The following is a 25,073-nucleotide window of genomic DNA, read 5'->3' as shown; positions in this document are numbered from 1 at the left end:
CTAATTCTAAATTTCTCAGTTGCTAGTTGAAAAATAGATGGTGTAATCTACTCTTACCGTTTCTGATTCAAATTACAGTGCAAGGTGACAGGTTAAATTGTACCACATGCCTAGTGCTTAATGACTTGAGCTCCATTTGACCACAAGGCTGACATATACTCCATACGCACATAAACACTTTTGCTACACAAAAAAAATATGAAAAGACACCTCTGTTTTTGCCAACATTTTCAAAACAGTTGCCAAAATAAAAGTATTTCTCTCCAAATGATTAAATAAAATTGCAACCTAAATTCTTCTCTACAAATGCATTTTGGAGATGAATATAATGTGGTTATGCCTGCTACCCCTGGTTCCTTCACCAAAAGTGTTCACTGAATTGTATTCAATGTGTATACGTCTTCCGAGGGAGGAGAAGGCCATAAAAAAGGTGATAGTCACAAGTTTCTATGAAAAATGAATGCCCTAGACGTGTGATTTTAATCGGTTTATTATTAAAGCTAAAAGCACAGAGTTTAATATCACATTGATTAGAATGGTTGGTCTTCTTTTTGTTCCAGTTCAATAAAGGTATATTTCTACTTATGAATTTCTCGTTATCTCTGTTTCCGTCCTCATAAGCACTGCGGTAGCCACTGTGGTATGATACCATCACTACACCAAGCACTGGAATGGAGCATCAGAAGTATTTCTGAGTTCTCTGGCAAGATAGATAAGCCTTTCCATGATACTTTTCCCATGGAAGTAGACTCAATAACATGCTAAGTGCTGTTTCAGGACTCTTTAATCAAGATATGGAAACATACTCTAGCATGCCCAGGACATTAAAAACCACAATGCACTTCTTAGCCATAGGCTTATCTATCATCTCTCTGCCTGTCTGTCATCTACCTATTTTGGCTTTAGTTACCAGTGGTTAATTCTTCTAAAAAAAAAAAAAAAAAAAAGGAAAATTCCAGGAATAATTCATGATTTGTATTCCAAAGCATTCTGGATCCTGGAATTGAAAGCATCCCTCATCTCCCACAGGTCCGTACTGTACTCCTCAGCATCCCCCATCTCCCATAGGTAAATACTGTACTCCTCAGCATCCCTGCACATGCCCAGTCTACCGGACCAGCTGCGGTGGCATCACAGTTCTGTGTCCAAGAGAATGGCAATGTCTTCAAAACCCAGACTGTATTAGAGCATCATCTCTATCATTTGTTAATTTCTTAATGTACCTATCCATAAATTAAATATCACAAGCGGTGTGAAGCCATAGGAAAGACAAAATTCACATCAAATTTGGTGATATTTGGTGAATTCTGCTTCTACATGCGTTGTTTGAATGCGGTCATCATGGAGGAGGAGAATGCTACACAGAGATTTTATGCTTAGCTTAAACAGGAAAATACCAAGAAATAAGGCAAGGCAAGGCCCTTTCTTTCACATTTATTTCCTCAGTAATATTTTGACATTTTTAATTTGCCCATTCAAATCTCAAGAGGGAACTTATGATGATTCCTAAGACATTCTTCCCTGTCATCTTTTAAAATATCTTTGCATTTTTTTATAAAAGTAATATTAAAACACCTAAGTTCAAACAGTCTTGTTTAGCCTTAGGTAGTCTATTCCTTGTCAAGGTTCTTTTTAATGAAAATAAACAAAGGATAAAGATTTATATTCTTTTATCTCATTAATATATCTTTTGTTATGAAGTCTCAGCAGATAATTTTAAAGAGAGAAAGACAGTTTTTCATTCTCCTATATAACTACAGTTAAGTTGCTCTCAGAAATGTTTCATATACTTAACATTCCAATTATAAATGTATAAGCATTCTTCATGTTTTTAAAAGCATATTAGTAGCCTCTGGGGATTAGTTTAATCAACCTTGGGAAGTTATATTTTAACAATAAAAAATACATGATAACTCATTACTCCTTTTAAGGGAAATACCCCACATTTATTCATTTAACGTCTACTTGTTTATCAAAGGAAAAACACACGTATTTCTTTCTTCCTTTTATTCATTTCTTTATTCTAATTTTCATCATTTTGCCAATGTTGTTCAAAGATAACGATCCTGAGAGAGTAGTTAGCAATATGTCTGAATTCAGAAAATGGATATAACATGCTAAGTAGATTTAAATCTAATAATGATCTAGTCCTCAAATCTCTAAGTCCTTAAAATTGCTCAGAATCTCTGCAAAGTTTCCAACTAATCCTTCTAATCTTTCAGTAATGAAATCTGCGTCTTCAAGAAGTTCCAAGAAGTTAGCACAGCACTGTGCTACATCTCACACACACAGATGATCATAGTCTCTTTTAGGCTGTGAGCCATGGCTAATTTTTTTTTTGAGATGTGAATATAAGAGTATCACATCTTTGTGATTCCAAATTGGGCACCATTGAAATTCACATGTACATTTATAAAATGGGTTTCTCAGGATTGATGACTTTCTAGTGTTTTTAAGGGCAAAGGTACACAAAACCTAGCAAACTTTGCAAGTTGTCTTCACTCTACGGTTGCTATATTCTTGCGTCGGCTCCCTTACCTTACATACTTTGACCTAACTCCTAATACATATTCACACTGTCTGCCCTCTTTTCCCCTTGCATTTTGTTATGACTTCTTCATTCTCCTAAAGCTTGGATGGAGACAACATGTTGAAGCTGAGCATCAGGCTGACCAGAACTGACAAAGGACTATAAACACTGCTAACCATTTTCTTACATTTACCTGTCGGTAAAAAATTTTTCTGTGTAAGATTGTTTATAAATGTTTGAGTTTTAAAGCTAAAATAATTAATCTCAGGAAGTACCATACAGAAAAAGCACAAGATGATTTTGATTTGTATCTTCCCTATGTTCATAGATTCATAGTATTGTGCTGCGCTGTTGCATAAATAGCATGAAGAGGTAACAGGATACTTCCAAAGCAAATTTAAAGAAATATTCTCATTTATTTTCAGGGAGATCTGCTAAAAGGGCCTAGCCTATGTGACCAGACAGTATTAAAGATTTTTATCTATCACTTATGTATCTTGAGTTATATTATTCATCAAAATTATTGGGGATTTCAGATTTCTAGTGGAAAATTAATTACTAAGAAAGAAGAAGATTTTTACTTAAAAAACTCATGCTTGGGAGCTGTCATCTAATGTACTTGGCCACTATTTTAAATATTTAAAATCGGACATTAAGCACATATAATCAGACTTAGCTATCTTAGCAGCTAATATTTAATGCAGCCAAGTCTCCTTTCTCCGTGCTATTAAGGACAGAGGATAAGATCCTAAGGGGAACATCCTCCCCAACCCCTTATTCAGTGATCACATTTTGGCTACTGTTGCCAAACATCACTTAAGAGGAGGGCTCATAAGCAGCTGAGAAATTATTTCAGTTCCACCTGCCTGCCCTCTGGTGGACATGCTAATGAGCAGTGTAACAGCTGGGGAAGAAAACAGATGGAGTGCTTCGGCATTCTCACTCACGAAATCATCTTTGTATGCCCCGAGTAGTAACTGTAGAAGTAATTTTCTACATATCTTGTACTCAGTATTCATTGATTGGAGACATCAATTTGTAGGGTTAAAAAAAAAAAACGATTCTTGTATCTGTGACCCCCCCTTTTTTTTTAATCACAAGCACATCTTCTAGGAAGGTCATTGAGATGTCAGTTTCATATGGATCGCTGGGTTCAGCTGTAGGAAAGAAGGTCCAGCTTTGCTTTATATAGGAATGTAATTTTTATATTCTGAGGCTGAAAAGCATACTGTGGCATTCTGGAAAATCTAACCCTTGGTGGTGAGAGACAAGTACAGGGAAGGTAAAACAATATGAAGGAGAACTCGATTGACATGGAATAGGAAATTTTCATTAAAGTTTTCCCTGTGCTTCCTGGAAAGGCAGCTTCAGAGATGTCACTCAGCAGCAGCTGTCACCACAGGCAATGAAGAAGCTCAGGAAAATGAGAGGGAGCTCTCCCACACAGGAAAACAGCTGACGAACAAAAACTCCAGCTGGGAGACTGAGAATCAGCAACAGGTTTTAGAGTGTTTTTCTTTTTGGAAATTTTCACTCAGCTCCAAAGATGGAGGCAATCCCAGCTCTGGAGACAACACGGCATCTCAAGTGGAACTGAAAAGTGACCCTAACCTGCAGTCGGGGGACTTAAGGTTTTGGCGGCGTTTTCACACTCTGTCTCCTGTCTCCGGTGCAGCGCATATAAAAGTAAGCCCTTCAGGCAGCAGCTCCAGCTACCTAACAAACATGTGGCAGTTTCAAAATGTCCAGGAGTCTTTGCCCAGCACTCACATTACTCAGCTGTCAAGAGTAAAGGGCTCAGATATATGATGTGAAAATTACATTTTAACGAGGTGTCATGTGTGTTTAAAGTTCTTATTCATCAGGACATAGCCAGAGCTTTTGCGGGAGACAGAGATGCACTAATTAGCATATTATAAGGACAGAAGGTTCGCCTCCTCTGCATTGTTCAACGGTTGTGCACAGGCTGTGTGTCGCTGCTTTGGGACCAGCTCTCTTCAAGCGTGTAGAACTGTTCGTTTACAAAATCTCAATGGCTTTCTGAGAAAATGTGGCCTGTCCTTGGAAAGAACACCTCAGGCCTGCAGCACCTGTCTTCAGCACTCTGTTCGTTAGTATTTATTGTCCCGTGCATTGTCAGTCCTCCTCAACCAGTAGACTTTCATATCTTAGGCATACTAAGTTTAGGACAAGTTAAAGCCAGGCTTCTCTGTATAACCAACTTGACTTTACTTCCATGGGAAATAGTTGTGAATTTGACTAGGGATGCCTAGGTTTTTATATGAATAGCTTAGAAGCAAACTGTGAGAGGCAAGGAAAATATATTTCTGAAACAGTATAGGATGTCCTGATAGATCAGTCATTGGAAACCAGTTGTGTTCCTGGCTTTTGTCATTGTTTTTCCCCACCTCTCTCTCTCTCTGTGTCTCTGTGTCTGTCTCTGTGTCTGTCTCTGTGTCTGTCTGTCCGTCTGTTTCTATGAGAACCCATTCAATTTCTCTCTCTCTCTCTCTCTCTCTCTCTCTCTCTCTCTCTCTCTCTCTCTCTCTCTCTCTCTCTCAGATGCTTTCCCTCCCAAGCCACTTTGTGCTAAAATCTATATTTATTACTGAAATGGAGAGAGGGGTAAGATATTTGGGTCTTGCCGATATGAGGGTCACTTAAATCATCTACAAAATAACCAAGTGTCCCTAGATGATGGTTAATGTACAAGGTAGAAATATATAGGAAAGTGAGGTAATGATCAGTGTGTACCACACACTGATTTGATACGATAGGATGTAGTTAAAATATGTTTTGAAGAAAATTCTAGATTCAATAGTTATAGCTCTGGCGCTCTGCTCCGCCCAAACAACCAAGCTCTTCACACCTACTCTAAACTCTACAGTAGCTGTTTATGAGTGTTTCTTTTACATGCTACCCAACACTGAGTCTCTTGTTTTTAAAACAAAATGCATTTTCAGTAAAGGACAGCCACCATCCTGCTCTAAACATAAGACAAATTTTACTTTCTTTAAGTGGAAGGAATCCTCACAACTTGTCAACTGGAAACTTGTTCAGAATAAAAACAAAAATTCTTTGAACAGCTGCCCACTTTTTTTTCTCCCGTAAGACCACTCTCTTTAATTTCTCTTAATTGCTTGTTTTTAATTAGGTGCTAATGTGCTTTAGCATATCTTTAACACATGCTAAACTTCATTTAAAATTATTTATGTACTCAACGTGTATGGGTGTTTTGCCCGCATGTTTATCACTGCAGCACATGCATTGCTGGCACCCACAGAGGCTAGAGGTGTCAAATCCTTAGGAAATAAGAGTTACAGATAGCTGACAGTAGCTATGGGGGTACTGGGAATCAAAACTAGGTTCCTCCAACCCCAAGAGTAGCCAGTACTCACAACTGCTGAGCCATCTCTCCAGACTCTAAAGTTTTTTGTTGTTGTTGTTTTTTGTTTTGTTTTCACTAACAAAACTGACAACACAAGTTGTGTTTTACACAAACAGTGAGAGGATCACCACAGAAGCACCCGAAATATTTTCATTCTGTCAATAGCCCTAAATAACAAGTTTAGAACATTTCATCCAGCAAATTACTGTGGGGCACCTATTGTTTATCAGGCAGTCAAGAAAGGCTACCTACGGATAAAAACCACTAAACAGTCCTAACTGTAATATCTCATTGTGAATCCAAGTCTTCTTAGTATCTCTCCAAAAGCATTTATTTAGGGGCTTTTCACACGGAGTCCCTTAATGTGAAGCACATCCTTTTCTTAATACTTTTAAGGAAATTGTGTTCAGATACAATTAAATGCTAAATGCGAATACTAAATAGGAACATCAGTGAAAGTTTCTATTTTTATTTTCACACTAATTTCATGCTGAAAACCAGACGAAGAGTGACAATTTTGTATTTGATAATTGCCTAATAAATGATGAGAGGTTAACGTTCTGAAACTAATGTTTTCTGTGAAAAACAAGAAACAAATATTAAACTTCTAACTTTCCTAAGAAGAATAGCTCTACATTCCCAAGGGAAACTTCACTTGGTCAAAAATGAACACTTAAATTCAAAATTTTTATGCTTTAGTTAAAATTAATTTTTTACGTACACATTGTTAAGAACAATCTGTTTCACAGACGTTTTCTTTTAGGAAGAAAGCAAACTTAGGTGTCTTCGAAGGCAGCCAAACTTAGACTCTACATAATCGGGGCTCATTTAAATTCTTGGGAATTAATTTGCTGCCAGGAGTAAGTAAGGGGTTAGAATTAAATGGCTTCAAAACCACTTCTTAAAATAGTTCTGAGGAGCAAAGATGGCCTTTCTACTAGTCCTAAAAGTGAATTTGTTATGGAAGAATAGATGCAAGTTTTGGAGTTGAAATCTATACTATTTTAATTATCTCAGCAAAACTGTAAGTGGTATTTGATCTAGAGATAGTTTAAGACAAAGAAAGGTCTATTTTTAAAGATGATGGTTATTGTTATTATTATTATTATTAGTAGTAGTAATAGTATTTTGCCTGCCATGAAAAAAGATGCTTAAAAAAGTAATATTAGCTACAAAGATTTACATCTCTCATATTATAAAATATGGATAACATGGTTCAACATTTATATAAATATATAACATTTATAAAATATGGATGGCATGTAACAATTAGGTTAAGCTTTCTAATGTATCTAATAAACATACTATCTAATTAAAGTTTAACAATATTATCCAATAGGCACGATTTCTCCGATTCCACAGTTGTTAAAACCAAGAGTAAAACTGCACATTCAAACAGGGACCCAGTGTAGAATCCAAACTCTCACATTCAGATTCAAAGGCAGATGATGCCTATGGGGTAAGTATAGCATGGGATAAATACGTGTGTGTGTGTGTGTGTGTGTGTGTGTGTGTGTGTGTGTGTGTGTATTATATATAATAGTTAGATACAGCAGAAGTAAAACAAACATAACCCTTTACATGAAAATTTGAGTCCTATTTTTGTTTTGTTTTGTTTATATTAACAGAACATAATTTAAATCAAAGAATAAAGACTCCAGCTGAGTGCCAGAAAACAACACACAAACTTTGATCTATATTCTTTCTTCCTCCTCTTTTCTTTTCCTTCTCTCTCCTTCTTTCCTTCTTTTCTTCCTAAGTTTTTGTCCTAAAATATTTCTTTTAAATTGAGATTTCTGTACACAGACATAAGAAGACCATAACAAAAATGACAGGAAGAATTCACTACAGGCAGCTGCTTTGAAAAACATCAGGGTAATTTATGCTGAAAAACACCCAGCTAAAGCTGTTGTTGTGGAAGGAGATGAACAGCTTCTATTAATGCTAATTGAAATCCTCATATCCACACATAGCATGCATAAAATTTACTTCTGCAGTTATTCTCTACACTTCTAAATTGCAGCAGGTCCAAAGCCAAAGTACTAGCTGTTTAATCTGAGCATCCATGCATACAAATTGATACCTTTTTGGTGATTATGTTGACAAATTCAACACAGGTTAAATCCCACTGTTTGCCAAATGGACAAAGTTTTTAAGTGTGATCATTCAAAACAATGAAAACTGAATCTCTTGTTACAAAGAATTCAAATAAGATGAAATTTAAAATTTCTTAATATTTTTTCATTGTAATAAGAGTATCTTAGTGAATGTGGACTGATATATGCCAGCAAGATGTCCCATATTTAACTTCCATAAAGAAACAAATAAATTTACATGAATAGTATAATTTTTCATATGTAAACAATGAACATGATTCCTCACTCTCTATAAAATATGTATATTTCTATTCATATATGTTAGGGAGATTACATGCATATGATTTTTGGTGCCTAATGTATTTTTGGCAATTGTCTAAATGCATAAACTAAAAGTATCTTCTTTAAGGGTAATTTATAAAGTCTGGATTAAGAATTGTGTTAGCTTATTAAATTTAAAGTAGCAATTTTAGACTTATTCCAGATAAAATATAAAATAAGATCTTTTAGCAAAGCTCGGAGGTGGTGGCACACAACTTTAACCACAGCACTTGGGAGGCAGAGCCAGGCCAATCTCTGAGTTCCAGATCAGCCTGGTCCAAGGCTACACAAAGAGGTAAACAAACAAACAAACAAAAATTTAAAAACTCAGTAAAATGTGAGGTGTGTTTATTTTTTTAACTACAGCATTGTATACTTCGAGCTATTTTCTCCACTTCAAACTACTTCATGCCTCAGTGGAGTGAAAAGAAAAAGGCTCTACATATTATCCATAAACAGTGTTATCAGAAAAAAATTACAAATTTTCGTTTAGGAAGATCACGGCTGTGATATATGGACTTGAGAGGCTCCTCCAAGGCTGTGTTTGGGTTCTCACCTCAGCAGTGCACCGAGTGTAAGAGCCGTACCCGGGTATGTTGCAGCTGGCACTGTAGTCTAGGGGAGTGATCATGTATTCTGCAAAGAGTTGCTAGAACTTGTTACTGCAGATGCTGCAGACTTGGCTTTCTCTTTGTAGAAAAGAAACCTCAACAAAATATCAGCATTGCTAATTGTGGAAAGACATGACATCACTCTAATTGAGCTTCTCAAAGATTAGCGAAAATGCTACCAACTTTGTCAGTTTCTACGAGGAAGAGGTAGAGAGCCATTATTCATTTGTCCATTCAACAACAGCCTACTGAGCCTTCTCTCTCTATATCTATATATACACTATTCATGCCTGAGAAGAAATAGTGATAAGAAACATACATAAGAAAAAGGTGAGTGAAGCATGCTTATTGGACATAATAAATCTATTTCTGTAGGAGTATGTATATACTATGGGGTAAATTAGACAGTAGAATGGCATGCTTATAAGAGTAAGGCATATAATTCAGAAAATCAGAAATAATAACAACTAAACTCTTTTTTTTTTCTTTTAAAGACAGGGTTTCTCTGTGTAGCCTTGCCTGTTGCGGTACTTGTTCTGTAGACCAGGTTGGCCTCAAACTCACAGAAATCCACCTGCCTCTGCCTCCTGAGTTCTGGTATTAGAGGCGTGTGCTACCACTGGTGGTCAACAACAAAAGTCTTAGTAACATAAATATTTTATTTTGTTTTTAAAAAGTTATTTATTTTATGAATGAGTGTTCTAGCTGCATGTACAGCTGCATGCCAGAAAAGGGCACCAGACCACATTATAGACGGTTTTGAGCCACTATGTGGTTGTCAGAAATTGAACTCAGTATCTCTGAGCAGACATTTCTCTTGACCACTGAGCCCTAAATAAATTATTTTTAATTACTATATTATTACCAAAACTCAGACACATACTTATGTTTTCCAGCAGGTTAACATGCACAACAGTATTATGGCATGTTACAAAACTGAATGGCTACTTTTTTTCCTTTAATTTAATTTTGAGATAAAGTCTCACATTGTGGCCTAGGCTTGCTTGGAACTCAACATTACTCAGACTGGCTTTGAACTCCTGGCAACCTTCCCATCTCGGCCTCCAAAGTGCTGAGATTACAGGCATGAAGCACCATGCCCATCAAAACTCTAATAATAAGAAAGAGAAAAAGAAAAGCATTAAGGATTTTTATAGTCCTCTTTATATAATATCAAAAGTTAATAGTGTGCTCCAGAAGGGGGAACCATTCAAATAATTGAAATTAAAGATTATTTCAGGCTTAATCATGACAATGTTTTGAATTATTGTCATTTATTCAGAGATGAGAATTTTGCGCTTATGAGTTACTAAGTAGGTTTGCTGAGATACCTGTACTTTCAAATCATCCCTACTTCCCTGAGAGTTGGTCTCTGTAATGCTCTTTGCATGGTTAATTTGTTGGTGTCCTGCTTCAGCAGCATTTTTTAAAAGCTAACCTTCTGATATGTTCCAGAGGAGAAAAGCACTCTCCAGAGCATCACACACTTAATGTGAAAGGGCAGCATGCAATCTTAGCAGAAGTTTTATATACTGTATCATACGAACATGTAACTATGAGGTAAAGGCAAACAGAGTTCCAAGAGGCAGGGTGAGTTAAGCGACAGACTCTGTAAAGGGCACGGTCCCTTTCCCATTGGTCCACATTCTTAGAGGGGAAATCATTTCAACCTAGCTTTCTAAAATGAAAAGACAAAGCATATTCTCTTTTCGATACCCAGGCTGGAAGATGACATAGGAAGTTGGATAAAAATTTAACAGTCATCTTATTGAGAAGAAGGAGGAGGAGGAGGAGGAGGAGGAGGACGACAACAACAACAACAACAACAACAACAACAACAACGTAGCTTTCCTCAGAATCCTCAGAAAATTACCCAAAATCAAACTTACCTGATCTACTGTCCAGAGGCCCAAAGTCCAAAGAGTATTTCACCACGTGATAGTTATTCCACACATAAAGCAGATTGTCCCTGGGGTTGTAATCCACAGCTGCTATGTACTGGTATGAATTAGGGAACGGGACATCCACCAGGCTATCCTTGCTTTGGTCGGTGTTGTAAATGTAGTCAATCTTATTCCCGGTGGCCTCATTGTCATCATCCTCATATACAGACTTGACCACATACAGAATCCCACAGATCATAAATGCATTGGAAGCCGACCTCTTGTCGTAGGCCGTGTCCCACGTCCCCTCAATTCGTAGGGTGTAAGGGTTCAACTGGCTAATGACAATTTTGCCATTGTTCTGTTCTGTTGCATAGATTACCCATAATCCATTTTCATCCACTGCCAAGTCTATGTCAGATTTGCCACCCCATCGGTATGGGGAGGTATCATGGTAATTGGCATTTGCTATGATTGCCTCTCCGCTTTTTATCCTAGTCCTCAAGTCAAACTTTACTATGTTCCTGGTCCGCTCCTTGTTGAAGAACAGGGCACCATCATATACTACAAATCCGGTGCCGTCCACTCTGTGAGGGAGCTTGTAGGTAGTTGTCGGCCTTCCAGCAATGAAGTCATCTTTGGATGAGTACTCTGTCAGGGTGTCAGTTCTGTAGGGTGTCCAGGGCATATAGTAAATCTTGTCAGAAGCCTGTAGAGGGTCTTTGCACCATGCCCCGGACTGGTGATCGGATTCAAACAAGTGCTCACTCTGGTACACTCCTTTGAGCAGTCCAGGACAGAGAAAAACTGTCAGGAGGGAAAGTTATAGGAATAAATATATTAACTGAATATTTTTCATCTGTTATTATTTTCAGCGAACAGAATGCAACTCAAACGAGTGATACCCACCACCACTTATTTTGTGGTATTACTTTCTGTTACACAAAGCAATTCTTCCACAATAATTTTGGTTTTTTTTTTTTTTGCCTACAAACAATTTGATGTCATTTGTTGAGAAATGTTAGCCATTTTTAGAAGCAGCTGTGGATTTTTTTTCTTTATTTTTACCTTTGCAAACACATATTTTAATGCATGTCTGAAGTGTAGCATACGTCTATGAGTTCTACAGACATATCACAAGGTACCAAGTTCACACGTGATGCTTTCATCAGTTCATTGAAGAACTGTATCTCATTTAAAAATGACAATCCATTGTTTCCTTTGTGATGAAACTGGCTGTTCAATAGTTATTTATCATTAAGAAATGATAGCCCACATTATTATTATTATTATTCAAGTAAAGGAAAAATAAAAAGATCTGCAACACAGGCACTGAATCTTCTAGCAAAAAAAAAATTATCAAAGCTGCTGCAACACAGAGAGCATGCAACCCATTCAATTAAAGATGAGTGATGGATGGATACTGGAAGGAAAAAGAGAAAGGGAGAGAAAGAAAGGAAAAGAGGTAGAAGAAAAGAAGAAAAGGCGAAAGGTTACAGAAAAGAACCCAGGATCTAGATTTTAATCAGTTAAAAACGTCCTGTTAAGTACAGTATTATTGGAACTTAAAAACATGTACCTTTTACTGTTACATGAGAAAAGCACTGAAAAAACAAGATTACTTGCTATATTTTGCTGCTCATACTTCAGAAGGAAAGTGGGCAGGAATCATCTGACTCTTTTTGAGGTTTAGTACGATTCAGTGGAGAACACTGTTAAATATGGCGGTAAGAAAGCTTGGCAGGTTCATCTGAAATGAAGGGGCTAAAAGCAACGTTTCCCAAAGGGTGGTTCTGGAAGCAGATGTGGCACAGTTGAACGCTGCACACAAAGAAAACAGGGACCCATGGCCACATTCAGTTATGACACGGGATAGTATATAAAACCGTGGCAAGGATGAATTTCTAAATCAGACGTTGGGTGGATAACCGTGTTGCACAATTTTATCCCAGGAGCCTTTCCACGGAGCCATTTTGGATGATAGTGTTCAGCTGAACCTGCTCTGGGAAGCGTTGCTTGCAATTACTTGCAAGGCAAAGACACTGAAAACATAACCATGCAGTCCGCAGTTAGTTTTGAGATTATTAGAATTTTCCTGGGTGAAAAAAATTTTTTTTAGGAAATCACAACGAATTGGATGTTGACCTGCTTTTCAATGAATAAAAGATTATCCTTTTGCTGTTAATGATTGGTTCCTTAGTAGTAACTAGAAACACAGATCCCCTGGGGAACAGTCTAGGAAGATGCTCAGCTACGCATTAAAGATGGCTGAAATGAAAGGACATTCCTAGGATTTTAAAGTTTTAATTTTAAAGAAATAAAAAGTTCTCTGGGAAAAGTTGACCTTCAGTATTTGCAAAGATGGGACCATTATAAATTTTTGATCAATAATAATATTTATGCTTATAAATCTTAGGAGTTTTAATATGAAAGCTCTTATTATAAGTATAAGTTACTCTCTGACTGAAAATTGCATATAACCTTTCTGTTATAGTTAATAATGGGCCCTTGGTTACTAACAGAAGATAAGACTGCATGTGTTCAGAGTGTTGTGGCCACAGACACTAATGTTTTGGGATAATTAAGAAGACTATCTTCTTGCTTTTATCTAGTAGTTAAGTGTTAATGTTGAAGGAGAAACACATTAGAACTAAAGGAAATTAAGAGAGACTGAGGAACAAATCTAAAGCAATCATTATTAACCATGCTCACTGGATTTCTAATTACTAAAATAAAATAAAGAGGAATAAAATACAGTGTTGATGATTTTATCATATTAATAATCTGTTAGGATAAAAAAATCAAACCAGAACTGGTCAGTAAAACAGATTAAAGTGAAGTTGAGCAGCAGAAGTAGTCAATAAATTTGCATAAAATAAGAATTAATAACAAAATTATTTAACTAAATGTTAAACTGTTAAATAACTTAGCCTATAAATAGTATATAATTTATGAAAGGTATTTAATTACCTTTTTGTTCCACTTCTATTGGAGAGAGAGAAGTAAAGAGAGAAAGGAGAAAAGAGAATAGATTAATGGTACGGTATTGGCCAAGCAGTTTTTATTCACCTTTTCCAAACTGAAAGTAAATAATTTATTGCAGTCATGCTTGCTTAACTGAACACTTTGTCGTTTTTAAAAAACATTTCACCAAAAATAAATATTTTTTAAAATAATCATAACCTTTAGAATACATAACTTAAACATAAAAAATTACTGTAAATTTTAATATAGTGGTTGCAATAACTATAACAAAAATACCAGTAGTTGCACTTGAAAGAAAGATAAGCAAGTTTACACACTGGAACTGTCAAACAATTTGGTTAGTTTCACTTACAAATATTATAGAGGATGCCACCCGCTATTTAACAGAATAGCTCTGCTAGTTCTGAAGCTCACAGAGCTGACCTGCTTAGACTAGAGACCTCTGTAACTCATTTCCTAGGACCATAGACTTTGGATAGCTTGTCATAATTATAAGAAATACAACTTGTGAAGCTACAAGTAAATGGAGGCAGATCCTACACTAAGTAAATGAATGCACTTAGAATTGTAACAAGCAATCTTCCCTTGCATCCCTCAATACCTGACATTAAGATGGAAAAATACTATCTCATAAAAGTTTCCATCAGAATATTAATGTAAACAGTGAGCTACTGCCTCTGTCTGGCCTTTTCTGAAATACTTAACTGAGTCAATATCTACAGGAGATTCTCAAGCATTTTATGCATATGTGCATCTTATTATGATTTTTGTTTTGTTTTGTTTTTCGAGACAGGGTTTCTCTGTGTAGCCTTAGCTGTCCTGGACTCCCTTTGTAGACCAGGCTGGCCTTGAACTCACAAAGATCTGCCTGCCTCTGCCTCCGGAGTGCTGGGATTAAAGGCGTGCACCACCACGCCTGGCCTGCACTACCACGCCTGGCCTGCATCTTATTATGATTTTAAAGGTTCTGATATAAATGAGAAAATGTATCATATCCATGAAATCTTATCTGGTACCTTCATTACCTTGTAAATATGTATAAGTAGATGCAATTTGCCTACATTTTAATGAGCAAAAGGGGCCAACCTGAAAAAGGCAAAGAGTTGGGGAAAATGGGTTTATAAAACAAACATGAGAAATCATGGTCCAAATGTTGGAAAACTAAGATAATTTTAATAGAAGGGGTGAGTTGATGATGTTTATCACATGCAAATAAATTGAAATTGCCATCCTCATTGATATTTCAAAACAAACAATAAATACTGGGCTTTAGCAATTACATTTGAGTGCAATTTTTATGCTTTGACCCAACCAAAACCAATAGTTTTATTTACGCTCAAAATAAAATATGTGTACTCCTGTGAAAGTGTAGCATATATTAGAAGAAAAATGGTGAATATATATGCACACGCACACATATATATCATATATATAGGAAAGTTGAAACTTACTAATTTACACATCTGATTTTCAACACTGTTTCTACAAGTCTTTCAGAAGCATTACCACAGTATTGTCACTATCCTCACTTATTTTATATTAAATGACGCCTCGGCTGTGGGTAAGTGTGCACCCATGGAAAGCTTTATCTAGGAGACATCCCCCTGAAGGTGAATGGTGGTAGTGCCCGAGCCTGCGGACTCTCAAGGAAAGCTCATTCTGTTGTGATGGAAAGAGGGCCTGAACCAGAAGACTCTTCTTCCACAGCTACAACATGAGATGTGAGGGCAAGAAAAACACAACACACAGAGTGTAGGCGCAGTGTCTGCTTCTGGATAATTCCAATTCGCTGAGACCTGAGCTGCAGGAGAAGACAGAGAGCAAAAAGCCAGTAGCCAGGCTGCCTCCACCCATGCTGCCAACCTCTTGGGGCCCTAAGTCAAGTACATTTTGTATTTTTTATTAGTGTGCAAACAGATCTGCTAACTCAGCTTGGATGTCCTGTGCTTGCTGCAGATCAACAGACCTCTATTGCGGCCAATTACAGTAAGCATTGAAATCACATGCCCTTTAATTTTGCTTTAAAAACAAATAGCTTTACTTAAAAGATGCATTTCAAAATTTGATCAAGACCAAGAATGCATTCACTCTGGCAAGGAGAGGAAAGAAAACTGGCAACTTAAAAGTGACAGAATTGAGACCCTCACAGTGTAAACTTGATGCTCATTACAATATAGACTGAGCTTGGGAACGAAAAGTTGACATTTCCAATTCCTAGTCTAAGAACAAAATTTCTAATTAATCGGCTACCACTTTGCAAATTACTTAAAAATATTCATATTCTAAAATACCAGAACTTTATTCTTCTTTCACATAAAAGGCAAATATCCTAGTGTTGTTTGTTAGTGATGGTTTGGTTGTTTCAAATACTTATCTTATTTTCATTTATTTATGTGTGTGTGTTTGTGTGTGTGTGTGTGTGTGTGTGTGTGTGTGTGTGTCTGTCTGTCTGTCTGTCTGTCTGTCTGTTGTATGTATATGTTGTTCCTGACAGAGGCCAATGGAATGACTAGAGCTGGAGTTACAAATGTTAGTGAGCTGCCTGATGCGGGTAATGCCAGTCAAACTTTGGGTCCTCTGAAGTAGGAGTAAACTCCATGATAACTTTCTACACACCAGTAAAAATATAATTATTTCTAAATAAGGTACTAGGGCACGTGTTGAAAGTAATACAAATATACAGCTATTGTATTGTGTGAATACTATCTTCAACTTCAGTTTTTATTTTTCAAGGGTAATTTGACCTCTGTATCCTCAACTCTTATTTGGTAAAATTTTGATTTTAACCTTTTAGTGCTAGTCTAATTTCTAGGCACTTGGCATGCCCTGTGGAGCAAGCCACTCTTGCTTTGCTGTTTTCTGCTGCTCAGAATTAAGATTGACTAGGCAGTTCTGCTTTTGGAGAATAATTACTGTGGTCTTGCCATGTCGTGACTGGCTATAGCTCATTCATCATTTATTTGCTATTTTCAAGGCTGAAGTAAAGCAGTCCTATAATTTAAGATGAAACATGCTCACACAAATCATATTTCCATAACAAAAGCTGGCAAGATGACATAATTTGTCAGGAAAAAGCTTGGTAACATTTAACAATGGCCAGCCTTAGCTTATTTCTGAGCCTAATGCTAGACGCTCACCTACACGAGAAAAATCAGATTAAATGGAGAGGAGAAACAAGCCTATGAATGTGTCTTTTGGAAGCACACAGTTTATGGTACATAACAAATATCTAATGAATGGAACATTTATTAGGCACATAATCCAAATGAAGGTGAACAGTTTTGTGTTTAGGTATTTCAAATATGCTAGAGAAAGAAGTGGTGAACCGGTAAAGTCATGAGAGCCAACTCATTATCTGTGTAAGACCTTTCAATACCTTAATGGATGTAGAGAAAAATAAAATACATGAGGAGGTGGTATCTTCAACTTCATGTGAAACTGAAAGGAAACAACACAAAAGTGGAAGCTCCTGCATGTTACTTACATAAAACAGACTGCAACAATCTAAAAATAAAGAGCTCCCTTCTCGACATCATAAGCAAATGAACGTTGTGATGACAACTATGGCTCAGCCTTCTTCAGAATCTGCTGCCTGTTAGCCAGTCCAATATCCCGAATTCTGACATTAGAGCTGCCATTTCTCATTTCTACTCTCTTTGGAAATAATTTGCTGCCCTTTCTCTCTTCACTTTTATTCCTGAAATTATTTTTGTTGTCCATTCAGCCTCAGTAAATAAGTTTATATATTTGCTTAAAATGATTTCCTTGTTGTCCTTCATCAAGCATAATGGTATAAGCTATATCCTGTGGTTTGAGTAAATGACAGATTCAAATAAAGAATAACTTTATTCTTTGTAGGAGGAAGAAATTGGAAAAAAGCTAGTGTATTTTTCTTTCACCCTTCTTGGGTTCATAAAACAGATACAGATTATAGGCATTTTGTTTAGCAAAGTAAGATATTGTTAGTTCAACCCACTTCTGTGACTTGTGGAATTACCTTTTCTAACTAGAAGAGGTTTTGATCAGAGCATTTACACATGCATTGCTAAGTTTTATCACATTGTATTGCAAATTACAGAGGAAAAAAATTGTTGTATGCCAAAAACTGTTAGTGCCATAACTGACTATGCAATTGTATGTGATTCTGATGTTAAATTTTCTTTTCTGAAAGTATAAGTTAAAGAGTGCCTTTCTATTTATAATGTAACGATTCTGAAGTTATGGTCTCATGATGTCTCTATATTTCTGCAAAGTACAAATAAAATATGCACACAATGGATATAATACAGTTATAAAATGTGAAATATTTTACAAGCAAATAATATTTTCACTTAACTGTATTCATGTTTTAAGCAGAACTATTTTCCTTGTTACATACATCTTAGAATGTTGAAATACATTTGGGCAATCTACCACATCCTGAGCAATATCAACACAAAGCATCAATCTATGAGAAAAGTTTGTTGGTGCATCATGCTCCAAGTCATCGATAGGCACATAGTGTAAGTCCACAATGACAGTTTCTTTGTACAGTACATCATAATGAAATTGAATGTCTTTTCCAGATTCATCTGATTTAAGTTAGCAACAACATTGGGATGTGGTATTTATTACTCCCACCAGAGAAGAGTTAACAGGAAACTGAAGGGTTAAAAGACTTGAGCACAGGTGGCACACAGCTTTCACTTATTTAATATGAGATCCTGCAGGAAGTCATTCTCATTTTACATTTTCCAATGAGGAAACCAAGGTACAAAGACTTATAGTTCTATAGTAAATATGTTAGAATTGGGAATCAAATGTAATTTTTGATCTTTCTCATTACTGACATTTAATAACAGATGGCCTTACTCATGACCAGTGCCTAACACTTAGAAAGACCTCAAATAACAGTTTCTATCCTTCAGCGATACTTTCGAAGATAGAGATTCCATGACACTCTTTTTCTGGGCTACTATCCATCAGGACTAGAGATGTATAGCATCTCTCAATAATAAGAGGGAGGAAATCAGCTCTAAATTTCTTGGCCAAAGACAAACAGACAAACAAACAAACAACAACAACAACAACAACAAAAGCAGGGCATGTATTTTTATTAGAAAGAAACCTTTGTTCCAGACCTCCTGTCTACTGTCTCTCATTTCCCTTATTAGACATGTGATTGTCTCTTTCATTTGCAAGAAAACACAAAATCTCCTTAGTAAATAGAATTAAGTTCTGTGAGGTTCATTAAAATTTTTGGTGTGTTGCACATCAAAAATTCTGACAGACATCTGTCTCTTTCAGTAAACAAAGTGCTAATCCTTTATTTAATGAGATACAGGAGTAATCTCTGCAGCTCAGCTTCTAAATTATGTTCTTCAAATAATACCCATGCATCAGTGAATAAAAGTGCCATTCAAGCACCTTGTATTACAATGGCTTTATATAATGTGTTTCCAAAATTAACACCTCCTAATGAATTTCATCTTGGAGTGTGCAGATTGAAAATGTCAATAATTCATAAAATGCTTTCACCAGGCACAATCTAATTTAAACACTTAAACATAGTATCTATAGATGCTACAGACACAGGGATGGCCCTTTATTTTGTACTAACATTCTATTTCATTGATGGATCAGTAAAGCCTTTCAAACTGCTAATTTAATCATTTAAAAGAAAGTGGCCATTAGCAGACTCTTTTGAGAATCTATTTGTAATAGCTCTAGTGTAAATAATAATTTTTCAAAGTTATTCTTCGTAGTACTTAAAATCAATACTACATTTAGTGCACCAAGGATGCACCCTTGCTGCAATGATTTGTCAGTACTGTATAATAACCACATGAGATTTACAGTTGCTAAATAAAAGATGAACACAGTCATTCAGTGTACAAGACTATGTGTGTATTATTTTGTATATAGTGTGCTGCTTCTGATACGATAGCTATAAAGAATGTTGACAACATCAAGTCTTTTGACTTTTAGAGTTCCTGTTAATCATCTGAATAGCTAATATTACTGAATGTTTTCTGAGTAACTGAAGCTGGTGTTCATATGAAAACATTTAGATACATAGGATACATAAACGGAAGAGATGGATGGGATTCTGAACTCTCACGGTTGCTAACCATGTCCATAAGGTCACTCCTCACATCCTCTCCCTTTGGGAAATTCACAGTCTAACAAGTGGAGAGTTTAGTGATGTTCACTCAACCAGGGCAAGCTATTCAAAAGGATTTTCCAAGGAACCTGAGGAAAGGCGTTGAAACAGACCCACCCAAAGCAAATGATGAAGCAGAACTCAAAAAGATTCTGTCACCACATACACACACACACACACACACACACACACACACACACACACACACACACACACCCCACACCAAATAATAATAACAAAATCAACACTTGTGGAGCTAGCCTAAGACTGTGGAGGAATAAAGGAATAAAACACCTCTGGTCATTTAAGAAATGCAGGCAAATGCTTCATCAAACTTGGGAATGCATTCATCAAACAAAAACAAAACCAAACCAAAAAAATTAAAACCACAATTTGAATGTGGTAATTATAAGATTGATGATCAAAACTAATACTAAATGTAAGATTTCTAAAATTGAAACAAATATTAATTTGGAGTTTAGATGTTTTTAGCAGAAAATGTGAAATTTTATGAATTTAAAATCATCACTATAGTTTAGTTTTACAAGTAAGCTTAGTTGTTTAGTGATTAAGATGTTTTTTAAGTCTAGATAGACGTTTAAGTTGATAATGACGAGATATGATAGACACTGACTTACATTCAGAATTTTAGACACAGCAAGATAGAAAAGATGTTTTTCTCAAGACTGCCAAATACAAATAGCCAAAACATTAATAACGTAACATTTATATAATTCCTTATTGTTTCATTTTCCTTCTTGATGTAGGTAGTTTATTGTAGGGATGAGTAATAATATAAATGTGTATTTAAAATATTTAATAAAAATAAATCTTAAGAAAAAAAATCATCACTCACTCAAATATATGTATTTATTATATTTAAGGTGTAAGAATGTTTTACCTGCATTTTTGCCTATGTACCTAATGCACGCCTGGTGACGATGAGACTAGAAGAAGGCATCAGGCACCTTGGAACTGGAGGTACAGTCAGTTCGTAAGTGTCATCTGGGTACTTATTCTAAACTCTGGCCCTCTGCAAGAGTTGCAAATGCTCTTCAATACTGAGCCCTCTCTCCAGATTTCTCTTGTTCTCCTCTCGCTGTCTTTGTCTTTGTCTCTGTCTCTTTTTCTGTCTTTGTCTCTCTCCTATCTCTCATCTATCACCTATCTATCTTATTTATTTAGTGCTTTATAAAATATAGAAGTGAACTCATAGTATAAATTCCAAGTCTTTAGATTTTTAGTTTAAACCATCTTCTAAAACTTTTAGAAATATTTCTTGATTTTAAACAACTCAAATAAGTTTCATTCAATTTAAACACGATTTCTAAGGGAGATGGGTATTCAATAATTGATTACAGGAATTGGTAAGCATTTCTCAGGCAGATAGAATGTATTTCAGGTTTTGCGGGCTACATACAAGCATGGTCTCACAGGCATTCATTGCTTTTTTTTTCCTTGTCTGTTATAGCAACCCTTAAAATACAAAAGATATTGTTAGCTTCTGAATCTAAACAAAAGGACTCATTGGATTTTTTTTATTGCCATAGTGTCTTGAGGTCTACTCCAACTCATTTCATGTATATAGTCTCTTTTACTATTTTGTCAACACGTCACATTTGTTATTGTCTCTCTGTCCTTCTGAAAATACTTAGAGGTTCCCAGAGTCAGAACACTCGGGATCATGTGCTTTACCATGATCAGTTTTAAACCCAGATTCCACCTGTGGCCAATATCTGCATTGACTTTCTCTCAAATAATGGAAGAATGGTTGTGACTCTTACCTTGGTGATCAATTGCATGAACAAATTTACAGGTGGACAAGCATGGGTTTTTCCTTCTGCTAAATAGCCACATGAAATCCTCTGTCGGTACCTTATAATTAAACCTCTGACTTTCTACATATACAATTATGTGTTGGCGAAATTTTCTACAGAGAACTGCTAAGAAAAAAAGTGAATTTCTAAGCACGCTTAAAGTAATATCATTTAGTTGACAGTAACATTACAGCTTTCTACTTGACAGATGTTTTATCTCTATTATCTTGTTTAATATTCACATCGCCATTATTTAAGATCATTGTTATATTACATTAAAGAAGAAAAGAGCCTAGAAATCCTATAACCAGCTACTTGTAGTTATGATATTAGCAATGTGTAACCTTCACTCGTTAACCTTTCTTCTACTTCCCTAGCCAAAAGAAAAAAAGTAAAAATCGATTGGAAAAATAATAAAGAGATATTATTTATTTAAAAATATTTTTAAGTGTGTATATTGTTGTTGTTGTATGTGTTTGTGTGCATGTGAGGACAGGGGAGAGGTGGGAGGCACGGGATGCTCCTGGACCTGGAGTTACAAGAGGCTATGAGATGCCTGAAATTTGTTCTGGGAAAAGAATTCAGGTCCTCTGCATGAGCAGCACACACTCTCACCAATAAGCATTCTTTTTTTTTTAATGTTTTTATTTATTATGTATATGAGTACACTGTCTTCATGCACACCAGAAGAGGGCGTCGGATCCTATTACAGATGGTTGTGAGCCACCATGTGGTTGCTGGGAATTGAACTCAGGACCCATAGAAGAGCAGCCAGTGCTCTTAACCTCTGCGCCATCTCTCTTTCCAACCCCAGAGTTATCCGTGTACTGAGTGTTCACCACTCAGTAGATTACTAAATGTCTTATCTTACTAAAAGTACTATTCATCAAATAATTTAATATATTGCCTGTGCTACTGGGCTGAGATTCATAAAACATGACTTTAGTTTTCATAACTAACAGAAACATCTATAAAGAATTAAACTGAGTTAGTAGAATATTTGGATGGAGTCACCCATATAAGATCTATTGAGACACTTAGTGTCACATAATACACAGCTACCTAAAGTAAAGAGCTACTATCTGACTCCAACCAGTAATGCCTAAAAAAAAAGAGAAAGAGAGAGAGAGAGAGAGAGAGAGAGAGAGAGAGAGAGAGAGAGAGAGAGAGAGAAAGTGGATCACATAAAAGGATTTATTTCTTTTTCTATTATAAAACACACACAGTGCTTAACTGTGTCCTAATATGAAAGAATAGTTATTCAGGTAGCACTCCTGATGCTCCTTTAGCGATTATTATAGTGTGTCCCTGACAAATCAGTACCATGATGCCATCAGCCCAACCATCCTAGTTAGGGTTACTATTGCTATGATGAAACACTATGACCAAAAGCAACTTGGAAAAGAAAGAGTTTATTTGGCATACACTGCACTGTTCATCACCAAAGGAAATCTGGACAGTAAGTAATTCACACAGAGCAGGAGCTTGGAGGCAAGAGCTGATGATGAAGCCATGAAGGAATGTTGCTTATTGACTTGCTGTTCACAGATTCTTCAGCCTGCTTTCTACTAGAACCCAGGACCACCAGGCCAGGGGTGACCCCACCTACAATGGGCTGGGCTCCCAACATCAATCGCTAATTTAAAAATGCTCCACAGGCTTCCCTACAGCATTTGTTAAATTGAGGATCTGTCCTCTCAAATGACTCTACCTTACGCCAATTTGATGTAAAAACTAGCCAGCACATGCACACCTAGTTGCAGCTTGCTGGACACCGAACTATTATACTTATCTTCTACTTGTAGGTCAAAAGTGTACAGAGGGGTGAGCTCCAGATTTGTAATATGAAATGTAAGAAGTACAATGCTTCCAAGACTGGCAGGTGTTCTTCCCAGATTTACTTAGAAATGTATGCTCCTAAGTATATTATCACGAAGATAATGACAGAAGGAACAGCTAGCCCTGAAACACTGTTTACAATAAGCTGGCCTTAAACTAAGAAAAGAAATATGAGATAATCTATATCCAAATGTATAGAATTAGAACGAAATGTGAAACCAGAAGCAGAGAAACAGAATTTAACAAACAGAAATAACATACAGTATGCTTTCCCTTATGTTTTGTTGTTGGTCTTGTTGTCGCTGTTTGGTTTTTCTTAATACTCAGTCAACATCTGCTAGGAAACTCACAAAAAACATAATTTTTGTTTGTTTTAGTGAAATGTGTCAAATCAAAGGAAAAGCAAAATTTAGAGACAGAAACAAGTGCCATTGTTTTTTGTTTTTGTTCTAGTGGGCCAGGGACAGCATACTCTACCATCCATTTATTCAATCTAAGCTCCAATATTTGTGTCTTTAAAAGCCATCTGAAGAAGGGTCATGAAGCAGATTTGCTAGTGAGAAGGAAGGAAGGAACTACCTGCAACGTAACATTATTAGGCACCGTTTTCTTACTTCATAATGAAATGAAACAAACTTCTTACAAGTCAAAAAAAAGTGTTTCGTATTGAAATTTTAATTTCATGTTCATGTAAGTAAGTACTTTGTAACAATTGCACATCTAACACATAGCATGATCTTTTAGAAAATGTAACCTTAAAAGAACAGATATGTTCCAGATGGAAAGTGTATTTTCTCAGGAACCCCTATGTCAGAACTTGCTTTGTGAATCTACTGGAAAGCAGTGTGTCTATACATCAGTCTACATCAGTGAGTGCTGTGCCTTGGCCCCTACAATGGGACCTAAAATAGAGAAGCTACTTCATTTGAGACATTTTAGGTTTCTTAGGATATGAGATTTCTCAATTCCCATGTTCTTGAACAGCTGACAGTGTTTCAATTGCATTAGTAAAAAACATTTTTAAAAAGTTGAAGGGAGTGGGTTATGTAACTACGCCACTGTATTTTCCAGTGTTTAAATAGCACCACTACTTACTGTTTTTTGTTTGTTTATTTACATTTTTGTTAATGTACTAATCACTTTTAAAAGACAGGGAAGCAGCTACTATACCTTGTTCTATCTAGATAAGATATAAATGTGATGCCAACTAAAGGTATAAGAGTTTGCATTGGGGAGCATTTAAAGTATGGTTGGGCTAATGCATCCCTGAACTAAGGGAGGTGTATCACAAGAGCAGTAGCTGTGCACAAACACTGTGTATGGACAATTACAAGAACATATCTAATGATCAAAACAATGCCTGGAACTAAAAGTTACCACCCTGAGCTGCAGCTTAAATGCTGAGTTTGATAATAGAATTTATAGACAAAATAAGGTATCAATTTGTTCTTCTTGTAGGTT

The 25,073-nt window shown here is 36.1% G+C and overlaps 1 protein-coding gene across 27 annotated transcripts in view; it reads right to left on the bottom strand.

Moving 5' to 3' along the window:
- The window catches only part of ADGRL3 (adhesion G protein-coupled receptor L3), a 737,803-nt gene that overhangs the window by 272,671 nt on the left and 440,059 nt on the right, over positions 1-25,073 (bottom strand). For 26 of the 27 annotated variants that reach the window (XM_084758697.1, XM_084758684.1, XM_084758710.1 and 23 more), the window contains one exon: positions 10,836-11,636. In XM_084758697.1, coding sequence (XP_084614823.1) covers positions 10,836-11,636 — 801 coding nt within the window. Of the gene's footprint in view, positions 1-10,835; positions 11,637-13,799; positions 13,812-25,073 lie in introns of those variants that run through there. The other variant, XM_084758692.1, reaches the window with a different exon arrangement.

Source organism: Acomys minous (genome assembly GCF_964271855.1).
Source record: "Acomys minous genome assembly, chromosome: 15".
Lineage (NCBI taxonomy): Eukaryota > Metazoa > Chordata > Mammalia > Rodentia > Muridae > Acomys > Acomys minous.
Note: the sequence above shows the minus strand (reverse complement) of the source record. Positions and strands in the feature narration are given on the sequence as shown.